Source organism: Syzygium oleosum, unplaced genomic scaffold (assembly GCF_021117445.2).
Source record: "Syzygium oleosum isolate NSW1041296 unplaced genomic scaffold, Sole_v2.1 Sole_v2.17, whole genome shotgun sequence".
NCBI lineage: Eukaryota > Viridiplantae > Streptophyta > Magnoliopsida > Myrtales > Myrtaceae > Syzygium > Syzygium oleosum.
In genome coordinates this window covers 547,770-571,379 of record NW_026607501.1, presented here as the reverse complement: position 1 = coordinate 571,379, position 23,610 = coordinate 547,770, and the positions used below count along the sequence as shown (strand labels likewise).

General features: G+C 38.7%; 2 protein-coding genes across 3 annotated transcripts; both read right to left on the bottom strand.

Annotated features, from left to right (window-relative positions):
* Positions 1 to 4,468: 4,468 nt before the first annotated feature.
* LOC130140256 (cytosolic sulfotransferase 15-like) lies at positions 4,469 to 5,853 on the bottom strand. The gene has a single exon (XM_056319228.1). It carries the CDS (start codon positions 5,794 to 5,796, stop codon positions 4,786 to 4,788), a length of 1,011 nt encoding a protein of 336 aa, XP_056175203.1. The 5' UTR covers positions 5,797 to 5,853; the 3' UTR covers positions 4,469 to 4,785.
* A 3,603-nt stretch (positions 5,854 to 9,456) lies between these two features.
* On the bottom strand, positions 9,457 to 12,294 carry LOC130140301 (F-box/LRR-repeat protein 17-like). Of its 2 annotated transcripts, XM_056319345.1 has the most exons (8): positions 11,906 to 12,294; positions 11,604 to 11,788; positions 11,260 to 11,364; positions 10,837 to 10,991; positions 10,530 to 10,750; positions 10,377 to 10,443; positions 9,677 to 9,775; positions 9,457 to 9,506 (listed from the first exon to the last, which is right to left on the bottom strand). In XM_056319345.1, the coding sequence occupies exons 1-7, from the start codon at positions 12,092 to 12,094 to the stop codon at positions 9,765 to 9,767; spliced, it is 933 nt and encodes a 310-aa protein (XP_056175320.1). In that variant the 5' UTR covers positions 12,095 to 12,294; the 3' UTR covers positions 9,457 to 9,506; positions 9,677 to 9,764. The 2 variants fall into 2 exon arrangements, with proteins under 2 accessions (XP_056175320.1, XP_056175319.1); XM_056319344.1 differs by lacking the exons at positions 9,457 to 9,506; positions 10,377 to 10,443 and having other exon boundaries at positions 9,541 to 9,775.
* Positions 12,295 to 23,610: the final 11,316 nt, after the last annotated feature.

Sequence of the window (23,610 nt, the reverse complement as noted above, 5' to 3'; positions counted from 1 at the left end):
TATATTAATTTAAAATTTAAAGATTATTTATGTAATTTTTTCAGGACGATTGGGACAGCAGGTTGGCATTTAATTGTCCATTAATTGGTGACATGACTACTTGGTCGGTACATTGATTGCCTTCTATCGGGACTACCGGCAACGGTGGGTCCAATCAAATTGCTGTGGCTTTCGTTGTCTGGTTTACGTGAAGCGACCATAGCCATACATTGGAGCTAAGTGAGCTACTCATATTTGAGGGCCCATCAAGAAATAGCTGCAAGGTGTCGAAATAATCTTGCTAGGCCTATTTTAAGAGGTATATTATTGTCTCGATAAACTTCACTTTCTTTTTCTTTCCTCACTCTTTATGTCCAACAAGACTCAAGATTTGGTGTATCGTGATGATTAATCGTTCGTTCACGCTTTGTGGAATTTATATCTTAAACTTTGTGCCATATTGTTTCACATGTTTTAGGCTATATATGACAATCATTCTGTGCCGAAAAATAGATTCTGGGCAAAAATAATTCTTTTTGATTCCGTGCCCGGAAATTTCTAAGCATTTGAAGACATTTAGTAACTGCCCAAAATTTTTGTTCTTAAAATAGAAAAAAACAGAAATGTGTTTAGTAACTACACAAAATTTCTTTTTATTAAAATATTTTGAATTTTTTAATATCTTTCTTTTTTTTTCCTTTTTTTTTTTTCTTTTTTTCCCCTCCCTTCACTGGCCATGGCCGGCTGCTGGCGCCGGTGACCAGCCACAGGCTAGGGCCGACGAGGGTGTCGCGGCCCTTGCCGTTGCCCTCGCCGGTTGTGATGGCAAGGTCGGCCTCGCCTTGGCTGGGCGAGGCTCGACCTCGCCGAGATTTGGCGAGGCCAATCTCGCCGTCGCCAACCCAAGCGACGGCGAGGTCGGCCTCGCCAACCCAGGCGACGACGAGGCCGACCTCAGTGTCGCCACCCAGGTCCATCGCCTGAGTGGCGACGACGAGGCCGGCCTCGCCTTGGCTGGGCGAGGCTCGACCTCGCCTAGATCTGGCAAGGCCGACCTCGCCGTCGCAAGGGTTGGCGACGGCGAGGCCTCGCCCAGGAAAGGCGAGGCCAGCCTCGCCGTCACCACCCAGGTGACGGACTTGGATGGCGACGGCGAGGTTGGCCTCGCCATCGCAGTTGCGAGCCGCCGTTGCCCAAGCGGCAAGGGGGACCCTCGCCGGTCATGATGCCCTCACCGGCCCTAGCCTGTGGCCGGCGGGGCCGAAGAACAACAACAAATAAAAATAAAAGAAGAAAATCAAGAAGAATCAGTTCTGGAAAAATTGTTCCAAAATCAATAAGCTACTTTTTTTTACTTCTTGATTCTGTTCCAAAACTGATTCTGAACACAATTTTTTGCAAAATTCTGCCCGGGCACAAAAAATTTAACAAATGGATTTCTATTTTAAAAGTGATTCTGGAAACAAAAGAACAGAATTAGTTACTATTTGGTAAGTTGTCAAACGCACTTGTTGACACCCGAAATTAATTAGAGATTTCATCGTGAGGATATATGTATAAAAGGACAAGAGATGACATCACCCATACTAAAATGGCAGCTGGTAGGTACGGACAGTCATAAGCGGGAAATTTGAAATTCAGATAGAGGGGGATGAAAAATACTGAAGGTATTTTCGTCAAAGATATCAACAAAGGAGAAGACGGAGAAGAGCTATAAAAGATTCGATGGAAGCCTTTGCTCCAGAAAAGACAGATGTCCAAGTGCTAAAAGTGCTTCTCATCGATGAAATCGATGAAAATGGTGATGGATGTTAAGTCAGAAAAGCTCGATGAAGGTCCTTATCTCTGTTAAATAAGTGCCAGACGGAGAAAAGCTATAAAAGATTCGATGAGAGCCTTTGCTCCAGAAAAGACAGATGTCCAAGTGCTAAAAGTGCTTCTCATCGATTAAATCGATGAAAAGGGTGATGGATGTTAAGTCAGAAAGCCTCGACGAAGGTCCTCATTTCCAATGGACAGGTGTTAAGCGGAGGAAAGACTCGATCACGGTTATCATCCCGAAAGACATGTGTCAAACGGAGAAAAGGTTCGATGACGGTTATCATCCCGAAAGACAGGTGTCAAATGGAGGAAAGGTTCGATGACGATTATCATCCCGAGAGACAGGTGTCAAACAGAGGAAAGGTTCGATGATGGTTATCATCCCGAAAGACAGATGTCAAACGGAGGAAAGGTTCGATGACAGTTGTCATCCCGAAAGATAGGTGTCAAGCGAAGGAAAAGCTTGATGACGGTTATCATCCTAAGAGATAGATGTCAAGCGGAAGAGAGGTTCGATGATGGTTATCATCTCATGACAAGTGTTAAGCGGAGAAAAGTTCGATGACGGTTGTTGCCTTAGAGAACCAATGGGCTCGATGACGGTTGTCGTTTTCAGAGACTAAATGGGCTCAAAAGCAATTATCATTTCATACAGAAAATAAGATCGATAACAGTTGATGAATAAGTTCATGTAAAGATGAAATCAACGGTAGAGACTAGATAAAACACCAAGAACGGTTACCAGGTCTGCACTATAAATAGCATCCAATTATCAACAGAGGATCCCCCGGCACACATGAACAAAACAAATGTTGTCTTTTATCTTTACTTCCCAGTTTCGCACTTTCAGCTTTCATAGTTATAGTCTTTATTCATCAGTTTCGCACTTTCAATTTCTTTAGCTGTAGTTGCTCAGATCTTTGTAAAGTTTGGACGCCACCAGCAATTGGATGGATTTGTCTAAATCTTCTGTGAAAATCAAGTTCCTTATTTACGCCTAGATTGCTCCTGTCCGGAATTAGATCTAGAATTCAGCCTCCTCTCATTAAAAGCCGAAGAACGACTTTCGATGAATTATATTTCATCGTAAAGAAAATTTTTGCGACGAAACAGCACCCTTAGTTGTGCCGTGAGAGCTCCCACTTTAATTTCCATGGAACTACCATTATCCTCGTGATGGGTGGACACAGTTTCTTCTTTGTCGTTGCTCCTTCGAAACCCTTTGTAACATACTCTATGGCGATTGATTGATTTCCACGTCAACCCAACTATTAAACAAGCAACTTGCGCCACATTTATTTCTTCGACAGCTGTCATATTTTCTTTCCCGATTCTCCTGCGTACTTGCTGTTTTTAGAGGAGATTTCATGCCACAGTAGTAAAATACAGATGTATCATTGTTGATTGAGGGACGGCCGTCATTTATTGCGAAGAATTTGTCGATCTCTTCATGGATTTAGATGTCGCCAAGACAAGGATTGGGGTTTCTTTGGGGAATTAGGGTTCAAGCACGAAGGATTGATTTGGAGATTTTGGAACTAATTTCAGGCTATTATGCAAAGCCAAGAGACAACACTGTTTATCTAAGCAAAAACAACGTGGTCTTGTTGCAATTAAGTCCACGTCACCCCGTTGCTATTATACCTAGATAGTCGGCTTTTACTGGACTACCATATTAAAAGATAAGATATGTTCTTTTAGAAATAAGAGTAGCGGGTAATTAAAAATAAATAAATGTTGATAACTAACTCAAATAAGAGTTGTTAGCCCAAAACGAGTTTATAATTTGATTAGAGGAAAATTGGTTACCACTCTAAGGTTGATATTTCTTAAAAGAGTTGTTTGTTTAACATGTTGGTAGGAAAAAAATAGAAGCTGGTAATTCAATAAGAAAGTTGATAATTACACAATTGTGAGCAACTCAAATGAAAGCTAGTAAAACGAAGTTTGTTGGTAGTCTAATAAGAGAAATGCTAGTAAGTCACACAAATAAAGATTGATAAATTCGTATAAGAGTTGGTAAATTAGGAAGTTGATAAATGACAAAAAAATAGTTGATGAATCTAGAAAAAAATCAAATGAGCGGTGGTAAATAACTCAATGATTAGTATGTCACATATACAAAGATGAGTAAAATAATATAAGAGTTGATAAATATAAGGAGTAGATAAGAAAAACAAATAAAAATTGGTAAGAGATGAAAAGCTTGTAAATTATCCAAAAAAGTTAGCAATTTAATAAAAATGTCAGAAAGTTATCAAGAAATTACAAAAGAAATTAGGTGATCGGTATTACCAACAGTTTTTTCACACTTATGAACATTTTCAAATATTTACCAGCACGAAAAAAAAAATCCTAATATTTTTAAATGGATCAGTAGAACCGTCCTTGCTCATAAAATGGGATTCTTGTTTGTCAAATATTCGCAGTTTTCCGTTGGTCGATATTGTAATTTTGGGACACGAGACGTAGAGATAGTAGTTTCAATATTAAGATTGCAGATCAGGAAAGTTTTAATTGAACAAAAGAATGCATTTGATCAGCATCCGATTCTTGTCTGATCTTTAGCCCATAGAAAGTCGGGGTTTCTTTAGATCAACTGGGAATGATTCTTTTTCTTTCTCTATATTAACCAAATAATGAAGAGAAGCCCGACATGAGAAGCTGATTGCGAAAACCATTCGATTTAGCTTTCAATTATTTCTACTTATCCATAGAGAAAGAAGGGGCTGAAAGCAACCAACATGTTCAACATGTGTTGAACTCCAACCCAAAAGGGCTCATCTTCTCTTGCATGATGCTATTGAGGTGATCCACTATAGAAGGAGTAAGATGGTTAACCCAATCATGGACCTCGCCTTTCTTAATAAACTTCTCTTCTCAGCAGTTCTCTATACTACACCAATCAGGAGGATTGAAGATCCATCCATTATTAATTTCGTTTATTTCTAATGACACACATACGGAAAGGAAAGTAATTAACACTCAACATGTTTTGAACTCGAACCCAAAGGGGCTCATCTTCTCTAGCATGATGCTATTGAGGCGATCCACCATGGAAGGAGTGAGATGGTTAACCCAATCACCTACCTCGCCTTTCCTAAAAAAGCTTCTCTTCTCAACCTTTGTATTTATAACCAGTACTTTGTTGGATTGGTTGGCCTCTAGGTCCTTGAGGGTCTTGAAGCTGCACATTTTGGTTATCTCTTCAATCACACCTCCCTCCTCTTCCTCCTCAGTGAAGGGAAGCCCCACAAACTCAGCCACCTTTTTCAGCTGCCCTACAATATCTTCCTTCAAGTCCTCATACTTGAGGAACAATACCTTGTGTGGCCTCTCCAAGCTCTCCTTCCAATAGCCCATGATTTGTTCCCAAAAGGGTCCGTACCATATTTTCCCTTGGCAATAGGTCTCGAAATGCTCTTCCAAGGACCACTCCGGTTGGCCCTCCAATCGCGCTATCGCAAGGAAGAAATGCCAAGATGAAACCATGGTGTCCAATGGGTTCCGACAGATGTAAATAATCCGGCAGTCCGACCGCTTGATGCACTCCGGCAAGGATGGGTAAGGGATGTGCGTCGCAAAGAGCCTCGGCTCTGCCAAGCTATCAAGGTCAGGCCTTGGGTTGTTTCTGTACTGCTGGGACTCAACGTGAGGGACGAGTTCATGGGGGTTCAAAGTGAGCAAGGGTGTGTTGGAGATGTCAAAGCGGGAGCGGTTAACAACAGAGAACACCAGGGCCTTTAGCCAGGTGGTCCCTGCTTTGGGCTGAGAGGCCAGGACAATGTCCTTGTGTTTGGCTTGGAAGTGCCGCTGGAACGCGATCACGTTGGCAATCCTGGAGGTCGGGCACCAAAAGTTTTGGTAGAGGGACAGGAAAGGACCAACCACGCCTTTCGTTTGGGGAAGTGAAGCAATTAGTTCGTCAATGGCCTCCTGGTCATGTTCTTCACTACCTACTATGGCGGAATGTGAAGAAAGTTGCTGGCATGCCATTGATGTTTGAGTAAGAATCGAAACAAGCCGATGAATGTGAAGCACTATTCTTCGTCACTGCTTTATATAGGCGAAGAATGACCACAGGCCCCTAGTAAATCCCGGCTCATTTATTGCACGATACGAGTTAAAACACTTGTGTCGGCTTAGGTGACGTCAAAGAGGGCACCAAACTCATGATTAACATTGTAATGGACATTTCTAACATTGTGTGCGCCACAGAACAGATTTGTTCGGCGCATGGTAAATTTCAATAACCGATAGTGAATTTGAAATATTGTTTAAGGTAAAAAATTATTGATAACTTATTGGTCCAGTCAATTGTTTGTAAGATAACAAAGAAATAATAATTTTAACTTAAATCCATTATTAGATTACCAATTGTTTTTAAATTTTCCTAGTAGACTTTTTTTTGGCTTCAAGATCACGAATTGCTTACCTACTTTACTGATAATACTGGTTAACGGTTATAAATAACGATCTAAATAATTATTTTCACACGGTAAATTCCTAGTAGATTATTATCATTGTTTCAAGATTTGATGAGTAACGTGTATCTATAACATACTAAGGAATTAGTTCATTTACCAAGTTGAAATACCCTTGTAGATTACGATAATTATTCTTTTTTACAAGTGGGCATGTATTTCTGCTAATAGATTACTAGTTGCACAATACTCTACTAATGTTGCCATTTGATGGTTGTTTGTAACTTATAAAAACCACTATATCCATAGACTATTGACATTTGTGTCGTTTGACAAGTAGCAACGACTATTTATCAGTAACATGCTAAGTAAATAATCGATTTGCTTCTGAGACTATGGGCACAAAAATAGAAGTCCATAGGCAAGCAAATCTCCTATGAAGAAAAAAGTATGCAAGGAAGTGATATGTGCAAAAGTTGACCATTGCAAATGTAAAAATGTCTGCATGGAAATAATTCGTGCAAAATCCGATCATTGCATTGTTCTCATGGAATTTCATTTCTGCCAAGCATGTCCACGATTACAAAACGGGCACAAAACATGTATTACAACTCATACATGCCTTTACACAAGCAATTTCGACCAACACAGTCTATGGAAAACTCAGCACATCTTTCCCCTTCAGCTTTCCACAAATGTGAGCTAAAATCACACTAACAATAAACACCCACGACAAAACCTTATCTTCAATCGAGAATTTTCTTTGTTGAGCTTTGTCGCATCTTGTTTTGCATGTTTCAGTTGTGTTTTGAGGACTATCACTTCAGCTTTTATGGAGCTGCCATTATTCTCGTGATCGGTAGACACAGATTTTTCTTTGATATTGACCCTTGGAAAATTATTTAATACAATCTTTGGCGAATGAGTGATTTTAGCATCAACTCAACTGATAAATCTGCATCTTGCTTGAAATTTTATATCTTTGACAGCTATGATATTTTTTTCTTCGATTCTCTTTTTTCCTTGCTCTTTGCAAAGGAGATTTTAGGCCACAAAATCAAATCACAAACGTACCACTGTCGATTGGAAAGGGTATTGTCCTTGATTGCGACAACTCAGATGAATTTTTTGTGCATCTGGATGTCGTTGGAACTTCTCCGGGTCCGCATTTTATACATCATATGTCAGAAAGCTAACCAGTGGCTTGGCCAGGACAATTGGACAGCTAGTCGGCATTAAACTTTCATTACTTTGTAACAGGACTACACAGTTGGTGCATTGATTGCCTTGTCGCAGACCCCAAGCAAATCTTAGACATGCATAAAACGCTGGCACGTTCCACGGGTGGGTCCATATCAAAAGCAGCCATACCCATACGTTAGAGCTGAGTGAGCTACTCATATTTGGGGGCCCATCGAGTAATAGCCACAAGGTGTCGAAATGATATTTTCACTCCTATATTCTCCGATTGTTTGCCTTAGTTAGCAAATCAGTAAGATAGACGGGAAAACTCCACTGTTGCCTGTTCTTTAGGGAGCGCTTGAACAGATTCTAGACCTGTATGATGGACACATTTGCTCAAGCTTTAAGGTTCATTTGATTTCCTGTTGGAGGTTAGGAGAATGCTGGAGTTTGTGCTCATTAAATTGAACTTCCACTTGTTTGTTGATTCTTAGTTAAAACTACGGTAATGCAATTCAGTGACTTAGTTGTCGAATATCTAAATTCGATCCTATCAACGATGCAAAAAAGTAATGGAAATTCGCACAACACAAGAATTTACGTGATTCAGCAAGGGAGATGTTCCGCCTACCTACACGTACAAAAGTGTACAGCCACTCTTTCTCACCTTCTGCCTCTAGACCCGTTTCGCCCTAAATATATATAGTGAAACCCTACATGGCATAAATTATAAAATTGCCCACATAGCCTAAAATATTTAGCTTTCCCATATAAATCATTCTATGACTGAACATAAAACGCCTCTGGAATTAGCGACGAATTTGAATCAGTCGCTAATTAGTGACGAAAATAAAATAGTCGGGAACGTGCCGCGAATTTTATAGTTCATCGCTAATTCCGTCGCTAATTTGCGACGAATTTAGCAACGAAAATAAACTTTCGCCACACATTCGTAACTATTTTTATTGTTCGTCGCTAATTAGCGATGGATTCAAATTCGTCCTTAATTTGCGATGGAATTAGCAATCAATTTTTTTTCGTCGTTAATTTTTTGTGGCAAAATTCTTTTTTGTAGTAAAATTCGTCACTAATTTGCCACGAAATTTTTTTTTCGGTCAGTAATTTGCGACGAACTTATTCGTGGCAAAATTCGTCGCTAATTTGCCACGAAAAAATTTTACTTTTGCCACGAACATTGTTCTGGAATGAATTTAGCGACAAATTTTTATTAATTCGTTGCAAATTAGTGACCAATTTGAATCCGTCGCTAATTAGCGACGAAATTAGCGATGAAAATAAAATAGTCGGGAACATGCCGCGAATTTTATAGTTCATCGCTAATTTGCAACGAATTTAGCGATAAAAATAAACTTTCGCCACACATTCGCAACTATTTTTATAGTTCGTCGCTGATTTCGTCACTAATTAGTGACTAATTCAAATTCGTCGCTAATTTGCGACGGAATTAGCAATGAATTTGAATTCGTCACTAATTTAGCAACGAACTATAAAAATAGTTGCGAATGTGCGGCGAAAGTTTATTACAGGTTGGCCTCCTACTAGTCAAGATAACCACGTGCGTCGTAATCACAACTGGCACAGTGCAAACTGTATCTAATCCATGGCTGAAACCTGGTATATCTACCACAAACTCAGCCTTGCAGAGTTCCTTCTAACCTCTGATATCAAGTACATGAATATTAGCAGCAACAGTTCATGCTCTAATATAAATTCTCAGTAAATTACAATCTTTCCATGAAACTCTTGATACGAAGACAATTTGCACAAAAATTACATAGGTTGATAACTTTATTTTAGAATGGTGAAGTTATGCTGCTGAAGCTAAGCTCCAAAGTGTTTTCTAGTATAGTGACCAGGGGTCCACACATTGCCTTAAAGAATTCTACAAGGCATCAGCAACCGGCAATAATGTCAGGAACCCGCAAGAAGTCAGTCTAGAGGGCCTTGCCTCAGTAGTAATATGACATCAAACAAGTGAAGCTATCACCATGTCAATTGTCAAAACTATCCACATGATAATCATTCTGCAAGCACATTACACGGCCGCCTCCTTCTCTGCTTCTTATCAACATCAAATTGCTGCTTGGAAAAAAGAGAAGAGTAAAGATGGTTAACATGTGAGGCAATGTTATGATATGATTCCCTATTCTATTTCATCACCAGTAACAGAATGCAAATACAATGTTTCAAGAAACGGCATTGACATTTAGGTTACAACCACTAGAAGATATGTAGGTGAGGAACTTCACCTGTTGGCACAGAAAATGGGGAACCTGAACTCTCTTGGAACCATCAGCCAGACATTTAAAGGGCAAATGGTTTTCCACGGGAAAAGAATCATTGTTGACCTACAAGTAGATGCAATACAAATGTTAATGCTTTCCTCAAACCATTGAATCTTTGAGATCAAAAAATTTATTTAATATATAAATAAATCTTAAGTTACTGTAAGAAGGACAAAGAAAAGTGGGGGATAGAGCAAGGTATAACTTCTCACATATAGGATTCTCAAGACAAGGGTCTCAACAAGAAAGTGCGACATATAGACTTTCACGTCAGTAGAATATCACATCAAGTTTCCAGCAAGGTTACATTGTCTATGAGGTAGGTTTGTTCCGCAAATTCAAGTTTTAAAGTGCTTGATGATGTAATCAACAAGCTCATATAGGTTATAGAAGCATATTGACAAGCAGCACAAATTGATGTTAATGCTATATTCTGATTAAATTCAAATCGTACCTGATTTTGAGTAACCTCTATTAACAATTCTTGACAACCTGACGCATATACATTCTCTAAACTGGGGCACTAAATTAGCAATCGATCTGAGAATGCAAAGAAAATTAAAGTTAGATTAGGATGCAAATTAGGAAAGCATGTGAGATGCATCAATATCCCATTAATTAAAGTAAGCACTCAATCAAGACCAATACATTTTTTAAAACGTACCAGGGAGCAAATTTTTACAGGCATTGAGATTCAAGTCATTCAACTCTGGGCAGTTCAAATACAGGGCCTGCATTTCAATCAACAAAATAAGAACCACAAGGAACCCATGGTAATAGAATGCAATATACAAATTATAGGATCTCGGAGTCTCACATCTAAGCCACTACAACCCCACAAGCTGAGTTTTTTTAATTTGCTGTGCTTTATAATAAGCTTCTGGTGTATGAGGTGAAGATTGCTGTTGGGCCCTTTCTCCATCCCATGTTTGATGGTTTCATCAGAGATGAGGCTTTCGTCGTTACTATCACATACAGTCATACCACAGTCCACGAGTTCAAGAAGAGGCAGCTGAGCTGTGGCAAACTGAATTCCACCTGAGATATATAAACTGTTAGTGAACCAAAATAAAATGCAAGAAATGATTTGAATAGATTCACGTTCAGCATGACAAACAATGAACCTATAGTGCTAACTGAAAGGAAATGCCATTTATTTACAGAGTAGTCCAGGAAGTTGCTTGAAGAGATGTTAGGACAAAGGGCAAGTAGGAGTCTTGATAATGTTTCAGGAAACACATTGCATATCATCCTGATGCCACTGTCACTAATGCTTGACCTGCACGTAACAACAAATTCATGGTTAAAAAAGAAGTGCAATTGTTGGGGCTGATGATTAAATTATATTCCTTCATGCTCTAAGCTTCTATGGTCATTACCAATGCGCCTTATTTGTCACACTATTTGAAACCAAATGTGCTTATATCATGTACGGGAACTTTTGCAAAAGAAAAAAAAACCATGAATTGACATGATGAAGCTCAATTTTCTATACCACTGTGATATCTCATAAATCAAACAACATAGGACCTCACAGCAGAACATACCCACTGAGATCAAGCAATTCTAAATTCGAAAAGCTTGAAGCTATAGCAGCAACAGATGCATCAGTGATTTCTGATCCAAGCACCAGTGATAGCATCCGCAAACCCCTGTACAATGAAAAAATTTAGCAGTGGTCATCAAAGCTGTATCTAATTAATGATGCTTCAATGCTCTCATGGAAAATTTCGGTCTTTAGTATCTAGGAAGTGAACTTAGGATCTATATGATCACTAGACAGCAAAATGTGTGGAACAAGGACTTACAAAGCTCTAGAGCTTAAAGGAAATAAATGCTTGTTTGAAGCTGTTATCATATGCAACATGCATGACCAAGTTACAGAACACACCTTAAATTTGAAGCTGTAAGAGCTAGTACAACCGCATGAGAAAGCCGAACCGATGCAATGTGAATTATTTGTAAAATTGGACAACTCCTTCCCAGACCATGAACTGTGGCAATCAAATCTGTACAATCATTTCCATTGCGAGAGAATTCCAAGGAGATTTCTCTTAAGTTGGGGCAGTTAAATACCTGTAGGGATGTGAAAATGAGTCAGCATCATTTGTTACAACTATCAAAGACAGGAATAAACATGCAAGATACAGAGGAGAGATCCTAGTACATAAAAAAGCAAAGGGATGCAATCACCATCCTTGAGAGGGAGTTTAGATCAGAAAGCCAGAGTGTAGAAAGACTCGATGAGCTGAGAACCAAACCCCCAAGGTTAGAGCAACCTTCCATTTTAAGACACGTTAGGCATCGTTTGTCAGCAACAAAACGACCCAATTCATCTCTGCAGAAGTTTGCACAAGTTAATATCGTAAATGAAGAATACATTTCCAAGATTTCTGCGTGCACGAATAAGAAAATGGAGATCAAACTGCTTAGATATTACTAAAAACCATTAAACAGACTATGTAACCTCCTTGCTGGAAACAAACAAGATGTTATTTAAGCTGTAAAATGGATATTTACTTGCGAAACTAAGATGTTACAAGCATGAGCAACCAAGAGTAAGATCTCAACACGTTGATCTCTTAAATAGTCGGTTCAAAAAGCAGCATAAAAAACTGACAGCTTTCCTCTCCTAGCCATTTCTAGTCAAGGACGAAATAATGATGCACACACCACAGTTGGAAGAGCCATCACATTTTCTAGTGGCCTTCCTAGAGCCATCACATTTTCTAGTGGCACACACCACAGTTTATTTTTCGTCGCAAATTCCGTCGGAAATTAGCGACGAAAAATTTTTCGTCGCTAATTTTCCGTGGCTAAATCCTTGTTTTTTTGTAGTGTATATCCTTCCAGATCGTCATCCACAACAGAGGCGTGTCCGCCCTCATTACTCACTACCCTAGTGCCGTCCACTAATGGATCTTCGTCCACCTCTTCTTTGCCCATCGTTACCCTAGATCGTTGGCTTTGACATCAAGTGGCACCTGAGCTTCACGTGTGGCATCCACCACCTTATTGCCACCCTTATATTAGCCATTGTTGCCTTCTCTGTCAGATCCTCGTGGTCGCTATCCCCTGGTCGCTCAGCGACCAGAGGGTCATCTTTGCCGGTGTTTGAATCGCTTTTGATACGGTGAAGCTAGGCGGGGACTATAGTCTAGAGGTGGAGATGGCAATGGATCTGGTGTAACTGGCGATGAAGGAGACGAACGGGAGGGAGTTGAAAAGAGCGGGTTCGAGATGCTAGTGAGGGAGATCTCAGCGGTGAGATCTGGATATTGCGTTAGATTGCTATAGACAAGTGAGACTTTCAAAGATTTTAAATTCTATCTTGAATTACACCAGACATGTGATGGGATTTTCTACGATTCAAAGGATATTTGGAGGATTTATTAACCCACCTCATCCGATCATATCCCAATCCAAATTTGAACGGCCAAATGCAACTTTAATATCTAGAACTCTGTAGCTCAAGGGTTGTGGACACAGGACAGGGTTTGCCATATAAAGTTTCCGGTAAATTGGAGTAGGCTTGATTGGTTTTGTCACTGCCGGTGCTTGTTATTGTTTGTTGGATCTTTTTGTTAAAGCAATAGTGAAAATGTTTGATATCTATATGGATGATATTCATATTGTTTTACATGTGCCATTGAATGAACGGGAAAAGAGATTGTGTTATCGAATGCGTATATCAAATGTAAATATGTAGTGGTTTACACTATTGGATATAGGCTACCATCATAACCAATAGGGTTAATACCATGAAATATCCTAAACTGGTATACCTATGATAAATTTACCCTAAACTAATTTTTTGACCACCAAAAACTCCAAACTGATATACCTGTGATAATTTTACCCATTATTAGTTTTCGTTAAATTTTACCATTAAATTTTTGAGTTGGATGACATGTGATAGTTAACGGGTGTACAAGCTTGGGGTTTTACCCTCCGTTTGTCATAGGTGTACCGGTTTGTGATTGTTCATTGTATTAATCCAATTTAACAGGGGGTAAATTCCCCACAAATGTACTAGTTTGGGGTTTTTGGTAGTCAAAAAATTAGTTTGGGGTAAAATTACCACAGGTGTACCAGTTTGGGGTTTTTGGTAGTCAAAAAAATAGTTTGGGGTAAATTTGTCATAAGTGTACCAGTTTGGGATTTTTCGTGGTATTAACCTTAACCAATAAACCTTTCAGATTTTTTTTTTTTGGTTATCCATGTTCTAGATAAATGCATGTAATGTCTGAGGGAAAAGTTTCAAATAGGGGACAGATAAGTTGTTTTTTTTGGTCAATGGGACAGATAAGTTGGATCACAATTATTATTTCTATTTTTCGGGTGCTTTCAGGTCACAAATCTCCCAATTCTGGAGTTTCTAGGTTATCACGCACCAGAGTAACTCATCCCTTGTAACGTAGATGTTGGAGTAAACTGATCTTTTAGGGTTTAGTGCAAGAGAGAAAGACACAGGATGCTTTCCTTATATCTAGTCCTCATCTCATTTTGATACTTGTTTACTCTTTCAGCAACAGAAAAATCGAGGTATCTCAGCGCAATTGCTCATTGAATCTTTTCCACACAGTATAGTATTTGTGAGGAGATCCAAGACAAAGAAAGATCGAGTTCAAATCATAAGAAACGTACTATAATTTTTTTTAGTACCAAAAACTAACTAGACAATTAATATGGGAAGGAGGAGTAGCATGTTTTGAACTTTAAGCCAAACATACTCATCTTCTCTTCCATGATGCTATGTAGACATGCTACCATGGGAGGACTGAGATTGTTAACCCAGTCACCCACCTCTCCTTTCTCAAAGTAGCTTATGTTCTCAAAGTTGGGCATGAATTTGCCAAATTTGTTCACCTCCAGATCCTTCAACTTCCTCATGCTACATGTTTCAGCTATTTCTTGAATCACACCTTGCTTCTCTTCCCCAATTAAAAGATGGAAGCCCCATAAACTCTGCCACCTTCTTCACTTGCGCCACGACATCTCCCTTCAAGTCTTCGTATGGTGCGGTCCATATTCAAGACCAACTGAATCAACCGAGAAGGTTAGCACTCATTTAAGCTCGACGAAACTCTCATCAATAAGCCTACTATCAATAGACCTCATCGATAATTGAAGCTGTTGGGACTAACTATGCAACCTAAAGGGGGGTGAATAGGTTGCTTTGGAAGATTTTACAACTTTCGCGGAGAGCAGTGTGTAACAAAGAGATATCACAATACACCAGCTGTATGAGAGGCAATGTATCACTTGTATGCTAGAAATGATAAACAGAAGAATAAGCAGCTGCACACAAGGATATATAGTGGTTCGGCTTTGATTCCAAGCCTAAGTCCACTCTCACCACTAACAGCCACAAGTCGTGCTGGATTGCACTAGTAATTTACTGATCAAGTTACACTCAACAATCACCACTCCTATCAGTTTGTAGATCACACTACCAGGAGGTGGATGCTGCTATCACTTGGTACACTTGAAATTTTAACACAATTACAATCTAGCAAGTGCTATCGATAAGTAGGAGCTTTTACCTCAGTACATAGCAAGTAAGATATTTCGAAAATATTGTAAGCACACTTTTCTCTTTCTCTAACTTGTTGGCTTCAAGGACCTTCTCTTTTATAGGCATCTTCAAACTAGTCGTTGCTGATGTCCTGGAGAGATAAAATAGCCGTTAGAGTCATTGGAGCTGCTGTCCTTGGAACTGACTGCCTATATAGCCTATTCCTGAACTTCTGCAGACCTTCCTGAAATAGCTTCTACGATTATGCTGTAGATGCGATTCTGACTACCTATTAGACTGACTGATCTCCTTTTTGCCAGGTCTTTTGTTGTGCCTATCTAGTCCCAACGGCTATAATAGTGACATAACGGTCATATTAAATGAACCGTTACCTAAACAATACCATTTACTAGATCTCTTCAGCTTGAGCACGACATCGTCATTTGGCTGATCTTTGAGATCGATGGTGTTGTTTAATTGATCATTCAAGGACAGTCTTGTGATCCTTTCTTCAATGAATATCATTATGAGTATCACTCAGTCCTTTGAATATATCTACACTTAGACAATGTAGATATTATATTAAAGATAGTTTGGGTATCATCAAAATTCATTTGAAGAAGTTTCTCCAACAATCTCCCCCTTTTTGATGATAACAAAACCATCCTAAAGATGTGAAACAAATATATTGAATTGAACGTGTTGTTAATGAAAATCTACAGAGTGAAGATTTTTCATAGAGAATATACTTTGCAGAATGTCTCTTAAAAAGTGTTTGCAAGAAATATTAGAGACGAAATCTAGACGACCTTTTAATAATATACCAGTTTAAGAAGCAGATCTTCTAGATTGAAGTGAGTGAATATCATTAGAAATAGATTGCAAGAGATTAGAGTCTATCTACGCAGTTCCTTTATTTATCTTGTTTTGATGTTGCCCCCCCTGTTTCGATGCGATTTAGTATTTCGCCATCTTTCACATCTAGGCTCTCTCCCCCTTTTTGTTATCAGCAAAAAGACAGTGCAAATAGCAATAGATATCATATGAGAAAGAGAGTACTTTCATTGACAAGGAAGTCATACATAAGTAGATAGGTATAACAGAGCTAACATCAAACACAAGCAAAGAAAAACATGAGCTAATAATAGAAGTTATGTGCGAGGGCGTTTTCTTTGCTGAGTGGTGGAGGGTTGAGCGGCTGGTTCCTTAGGGTCAGGTCGGGCAAGGTTATAGCAATCTAAGCCAAGCAACGTTCATTCGATTTTCACCAAGTAATTGGTGAGAGAAATGATGGAGCTGTTGATTTCCTGAACATCAGCGTGAAGCCTCGAGATTGTAACAGCAGGAGTAAGCGAAGGTTCGACTGGAGAGGGGGACCTCTCTGGTCTGGGTGGACGAGCAGACTGCCTCTATATATGTGCCTTGCCTTTCCCTTTGCTAGATGATGCAGCCTGTGCTGCTAACTTTTCTTGAAGAACCTTCTTTGCTCTTTCATCATCTCCTTGTCTTACGAGAACAACTTCATTCTTCTGATTGACCTATCCTTCAGGTGTCATTCTCAGCATCATTTTGTCCAAAGTCTTTTTCCCGATCTCCACATGAGGCATGCTACGATGGGCAACATCATAGAAGTCGATGTGCTTGTACTTGAAGATGCGAGTGATGAGGGCACCATAGGGTAGCTTGCCTGTCTTGCACTTGGCAGTGCGGTACATGTGGATGAAAATCATGTGTGCCAGGGAAAAATCTTCATATTTGGTGAGAATGGCCCAAATGACCCGTGCTTCATAATGACATACATCGTTGGTTGAGGACAATTTTGGGTGCAGGCAGAGGGTCAAGATTTTCTGAATGAAGTTTGCTTTGAGGGGCAATAGGTACAAGGGAACAATTTCTCTAGAGTCTCGAGTAAAATCAAGAGTTTCGAAATGAAGCTGTATGCAGTGTCTGGCTCAACAGGAGTCTTTTTGAAAACATTAAACTCGGTGTTGATGATCTCAGCTAACTCATCTAATGTAACAATGTAGTTTTTCTTGGCAAAAAAGAAGATGAAGGTGTCTCTGTTTGGAAAATGTAAATTTGAATAAAACAGGGCCACGAGAGTGGGGTGTACTTCATCTTGCATGGTACAAAAATTTTTTAGCCAAAGATCTTCAAACAGCTCAGAGAGAAAGATGTCATGTGTATCAAGATAGTTGAAATTCATAAAATGACGTGGAATAGTACCGCGATTGTCAAAAGATTCAAAAGCGTCCTTGTGTTCTTGATTGAAAAACAGTTCAGAATCGAATGAGGGGTCGAGAATGAAACCTTTGCTAGGTTTAAAATTTTGAAATACCCTGTCATCGTCATCTTCTCGCTTTTTGTCTCTAGCAGTTTCTTCTGTTTTAGTCCTTGAGTAGCTTTGTTCAGTAGGAGCAAGAGATTGAACAGGTGGTGATATCTCTTTTTCTGCTTCTAGTTTCTTGGAGGGTGTAGTCTCTTCTTCTTTTTCAGTGGAAGATTTTGTGGATGCTGATGTTGGTATTGGTTGCGAGGACTCCCTAGCTGGCAGAGCAAGGGGGTAATATTCAGTAGCTTTGCTTTCGGCAGGTAAAGGCACGTATCGTTTTTCTTTGACGAATGCTTGTATTATTTGTTCAAGAGAAGCGCTAGGAAAAATGGTTGGCTAGGAAGGTGCTTCTAGTTGTAGAAGTGGAAGATTAGATGGGATAGCCTTTCCCTTTCCAGAGTGCATTTGTAATTCTGGAGTTTTGGGACTTGGAACAATTTCTTCTGTGGAGGACGGAAGAACCGTGCTTGCAGTGGCAGATTCACCATGTTCACCAATAAGTGGAGAACCAGGAGGACTCTGACTTTGACTTACTTTAGTCGATCCTTTTGGTTGATCAGTAATATCAATGTGTGTTGGTCCTTGCTTGGAGACTCTGGCTAGCATCGTACTGGTGCGAGTGGATTTACGTGTGCCAATGGCTTTGCGAGACTTGGGAGACATTAGAGAGACGGTTTATGTGAATGAAGAAGTTGAGAATGGCTTGGTAAATTATAGAAGATGAAGAGCGGTTTATCCAGGCGGTTTATGAGATGAAAGATAACGTGAGCACTATCTCCTTATAAATAGGAGCAGTTTAGCCACATTAATAAGGTTAGTCATTACTCAATAACGGTAACTTTCTTTTTTATTTTGATGGATTTTCAAGAAAAATCGGGACAATAACAGATCAGGTATAACGGCAGGGAATCAGCATGTCAGAAAAAAAAATCCCAGGGGCAGTTACGGTAACGGTAATAAATTTTTGAATTTGGCGATTGCATACCTGAGGTCCATTGTTCTTGTCGAGTAGAAGTTGATGAATCTTACCTGATTTATTCAAGTGGATTACATATTCCTAGCTCTCCTCTGATGAATTCGAAAGCTTGTTTGTCTAGTGGCTTGATGAAGATGTCAGCCAGCTGATATTTCGAATCAATGAACTAAATGGAGATGTCTCTATTATTTACTAAGTCTATGATGAAGTGATGTCTTACTTCAATATTCTTGGCACGAGAGTGTAGAATTGGATTTTTTGACAGATAGATTGCACTTGTATTATCACACAATACAAGGATGATTACATTTGTTTCTCTAAAATCATGAAATTGCTGTTTCATCCACATGAGTTGAGCATAGCAGCTTCCTAATGCAATATATTCAACTTCCGTCGTTGAGAGAGCAACTGTATGTTGTTTTTTTGAGAACCAAGAGATCAGCATATTTCCTAATAGTTGACACGTTCTAGATATACTTTATGATCAATCGTACATCCCGCATAGTCAGCATCTGAGTATCCAAGTAGTGTAAAATCTGAATTCTTGGGATACCAGATATCAAACTTTGAATATGAGCCAATGTATCGAATGATACATTTAACAGTCGATAAGTGAGATTCTTTTGGGTCAGATTGAAAACGTGCGCATAGACAGGTTCTAAATAATATATCTAGTCTGGATGCTGTTAAATATAATAAGGAACCAATCATGCTCCTATAAAGCTTGGAGTCAATAGATTTACCTTTCTCATCTTTGTCCAGCTTGTTAGTGGCAGACATTGGTGTTTCCACTTTTTTGCTTTCTTCCGGACCAAATTTCTTCATGGCATACTTTTCTTGGTAGATAAAATTGCCATCTTTTGTTTGCTTTATTTGGAGACCGAGAAAGAAATTGAGTAATCCAATCGGGCTCATTTCGAACTCGCTTTTCATGATGTTTGCAAACTCCTTGCATAGATCTTTGTTAGTGGATTCGAAGATTTTATCATCAACATATATTTGTATGATAAGAAGATCTTTATCTTCCTTCTTGATGAATAGTGTAGTATCCACATTACCTTTCTCAAAATTATGTTCCTCCAGAAATGTATTTAATCTTTCATACTAGGCTCTTGGAGCTTGCTTAAGTCCATACAGGGCCTTTTTCAGGCGGTGGACATCCTTTGATCTGCTTGGGTCCTCAAATCCTAGAGGTTGCTCAACAAAAACTTTTTCTTTAATGTAACCATTAAGAAAAGCACTTTTGACATCCATTTGATATAAATGAATATCATAGAAACATGCATAGGCAGTTAATAGCCGTATAACTTCTAGTCTGGCAACAGGAGCATAAGTTTCATCAAAATCAATACCTTCTTCCTGTGAGTAACCTTTCGCAACTAATCTTGCTTTGTTACGAGTGACTTTACCTTTGTCATCAAGTTTGTTTCGAAATACCCACTTTGTTTCGATGATAGGATAATCTAAGAGTCTTTGCACTAATTCCCAAACTTCATTTAGTTTGAATTGATGCAATTCTTCTTGCATGACTTCTATCCAGCTTTCGTCAAAGATAGCTTCTTCGATCCTTTTGGGTTCTTGTTGGGATATGAGAGTCAAGGAATTCATCAGATTTTTGAGTGAAGATCTGGTCTTGATTCCTTCATTCATGTTTCCAATGATTTGTTCTTTGGAAATTATTTTCTGCTCTGAAACATCAGCATTTTGATGCTGTTGTTGTTTATGCTTGATAGGAGAAGGCAAGAGCATAACTTCATCACAATCATTTACTTGTATCCCCTTCTAATTATCCTTGAACTTCACATTTATGGATTCTTCAACTACCTGTGAATCTTTATGGAACACACGATAAGCTTTACTAGTAGTTGAGTATCCCAGAAAAATACCTTCACTTGAACGAGCATCAAATTTCCCAATGTTATCATTCTTATTTTTAAGAATGAAACACTTGCAACCAAATACATAGAAGTATGATATATTGGGTTTTCTGCCTTTGAAAACTTCGTAGGGAGTCTTTTCCATCAACAGTCTTAGTAGTACCCTATTCAATGTGTAACAGGCAATAGCAACTACTTCAGCCCAGAAGTATGTAGGCATACTACTGTCAATCATCATAGTTCTGGCCATTTCTTGTAGAGAATGATTTCTCCTTTCAGCAACTTCATTTTGTTGAGGGGTGTATGGTTTGGAGAAATTGTGTTCTATTCCATTTTCATCACAATAATCAGCAAACATTTGATTTTTGAATTCTCCTCCATGGTCTGTTTCGATAGTTGAGATGGTGTGTCCTTTTTCATTCTTGATCTTTCGAGCAAATTTCTCAAATGAGTGAAATGCTTCGTTCTTGTGGGATAAAAATTACCCAAGTAAATCTAGAGTAATCATCAACAACTACTAAACAGTATATTCTTCCTCCTAGACTCATGGTCCTTGTAGGTCCAAATAAATCCATGTGCATGAGCTGCAGAGATCGATTAGTAGCAATTGTATTTATTGATTTGAAAGACGATCTGACCTAGTTTCCCAGAGTACATGCATTGCATGAGTCACTTTTGCTGAAGTTGATTTTTGGAAGGCCACGCACTAGATCGTTTGATGAGATCTTAGAGATTTGCTTAGCATTGATGTGTCCCAATTTCTTGTGCCACAGATCACATTCATCCTTAATAGACATTGAACATCATCAAAATTTACATTTAGTAAGTAGATATTGCCATACCTTTTACCTGTGAATGATTGGGATTTATCTTGACTTATACCGATACATTTACGTTCCTCAAAGCTGACCTTATATCCTTTGTCACAAAGTTGGCTTATACTTACAAGATTGTGATCTAGTCATTTGACTAGTGAAACATCTTCAATGATCAGATTTCCTAACTTGATGTTTCCATTACCAATGATCTATCCTTTATCTTTTCCTTCGAACATGACAGTGCCTCCGTATATGGTGACGAGACTTATAAACTTGGAACTATCTCCTGTCGTGTGCCGTGAGCATCCGCTGTCTAAGTACCACTTGTTTTTCTTTAAGATTACCTGCATAGAGAGAGATGCTCATCTTTCTTTGATACCCACTTAAACTTGGGTCCTTTAGTGTTAGTTTCAAGAATGTCATTGAATCTTTTATGAACCTTTTTGGGCATCATCTGCTTGTTTGGACATTTTAACTTAAAATGACCATATTCATTGCAGACCGAGCAATCAAGAAATTGCTTGCCAAAAGATGTGATGAATTATTTTTTATAATGACTCTTATAAAGATGTGTAGGAGGACGTTTAACTAATCTTTCCTCGAATTTTGGAAAAGGATTCTTCTCATCTTCATTTTCTCCATGTCCTAGACCACATTTATTGTAGTGAAGAATCTGAATTGAGAGAATGTGCTTCAACGTTTCCGAACCAAGAGAGAATTTTGTGCTAATTTTTGAAATCTCTTCGTTGAGAGACTCATTCTCAACTTGAGAAAGCTTAACTTCCATTTCTTGGAAAAAATAGTCCTTTTTCAAGTTATCAAATTCAGTCTTGCAAGTAAGTTTTTATGTGGTAAGATCAAGTACTTCCTTTGTTAGTTCCTTCATACGTGAGTTCCAATAGATCCCAAATTTCTTCAACTGTGATACATGTACAAATTTTGTTATATTTAGTCATAGATAAAGAACAGTATAGAAGATGTTTAGCTTTTGCATTATGTGCTGCTCTTTTTCTTCGTGCTTCATCTATGTTTTATGTTGCAGGAGCATTGGCAGTAGCATTTTCTGCTAGAACTTCTTGATCAGCTCTTTGAGCAGCAGCAGGTGTAGGTACTTCTACATCATGTTGGATCACATTCCATATTTCGAGATCAGTTGCCTCAAGATAGGCTTGCATTTTGTTCTTGTAGTAACTGTAATTGCTTCTATCAAAGTAAGGCGGCTTGTTAGGAGCAAGAGCATCACTAGTGATAAAAACACCAAAGTTAGCCATAAGAGAGGATCTTTATACTCAGAAGAAATACTCTTCTCAAGTCAAGCAACACAACTCTGATACTAATTGTTGGGACTATCTATGCAACCTAAAGAGGGGGTGAATAGGTTGCTTTGGAAGATTTTACAACTTTTGTGGAAAACAGTGTGTAACAAAGAGATATCACAATACATCAGCTGTATGAGATGCAGTGTATTACTTGTATGCTAGAAATAACAAACAGAAGAATAAGCAGCTGCACACAATAATATATAGTGGTTCAGCTTTGATTCCAAGCCTACATCGACTTCAACACAATTACAATGCAGCAAGTGCTATCGACAAGCAGTAGCTTTTAGCTCAGTACATAGCAAGTAAGATATTTCGAAAATATTATAAGCACACTTTTTCTCTCTCTCTAACTTGTTGGCTCTAAGGACCTTCTCTTTTATAGGCATCTTTAAACTAGTCATTGCTGATGTCTTGGAGAGATAAAATAGCCGTTAGAGTCATTGGAGCTGCTATCCTTGGAATTGACTATCCATACAACCTATTCCCGAACTTCTGCAAACCTTCCTAAAATAGCTTCTCCTACTGTACTGCAGCTGCGATTCTGACTACCTGTCAGACTGACTGATCTCCTTTCTGTTGGGTTTTTTGCTATGCTTGTCTAGTCCCAACGGCTACAATAGTGACATAACGGTCATATTAAATGAACCGTTACCTAAATATTACCATTTACTAGATCTCTTCAGCTTGAGTACAACATCATCATTTAGCTGATCTTTGAGATCAATGGTGTTGTTTAATTGATCCTTCAAGGACAGTCTTGTGATCTTTTCTTCAATGGATATCATTATGAGTATCACTCAGTCCTTTGAATATATATGCACTTAGACAATGTAAATATTATACTAAGGACAGTTCGGGTATCATCAAAATTCATTTGAAGATGTTTCTCTAACAGAAGCCCCTCATCGATAAGCCCTCATAAGCAAGAGTCTCATTTTTTGACTTTGTCATAAATTTTTTGTCATTTCCTATGCATTAGAAGCTTGCAACAAGACTCCTTGATTTGGTCACAAGTGTTCAAAATATTATACTTTTAATAGATTCTAGTTTTTATG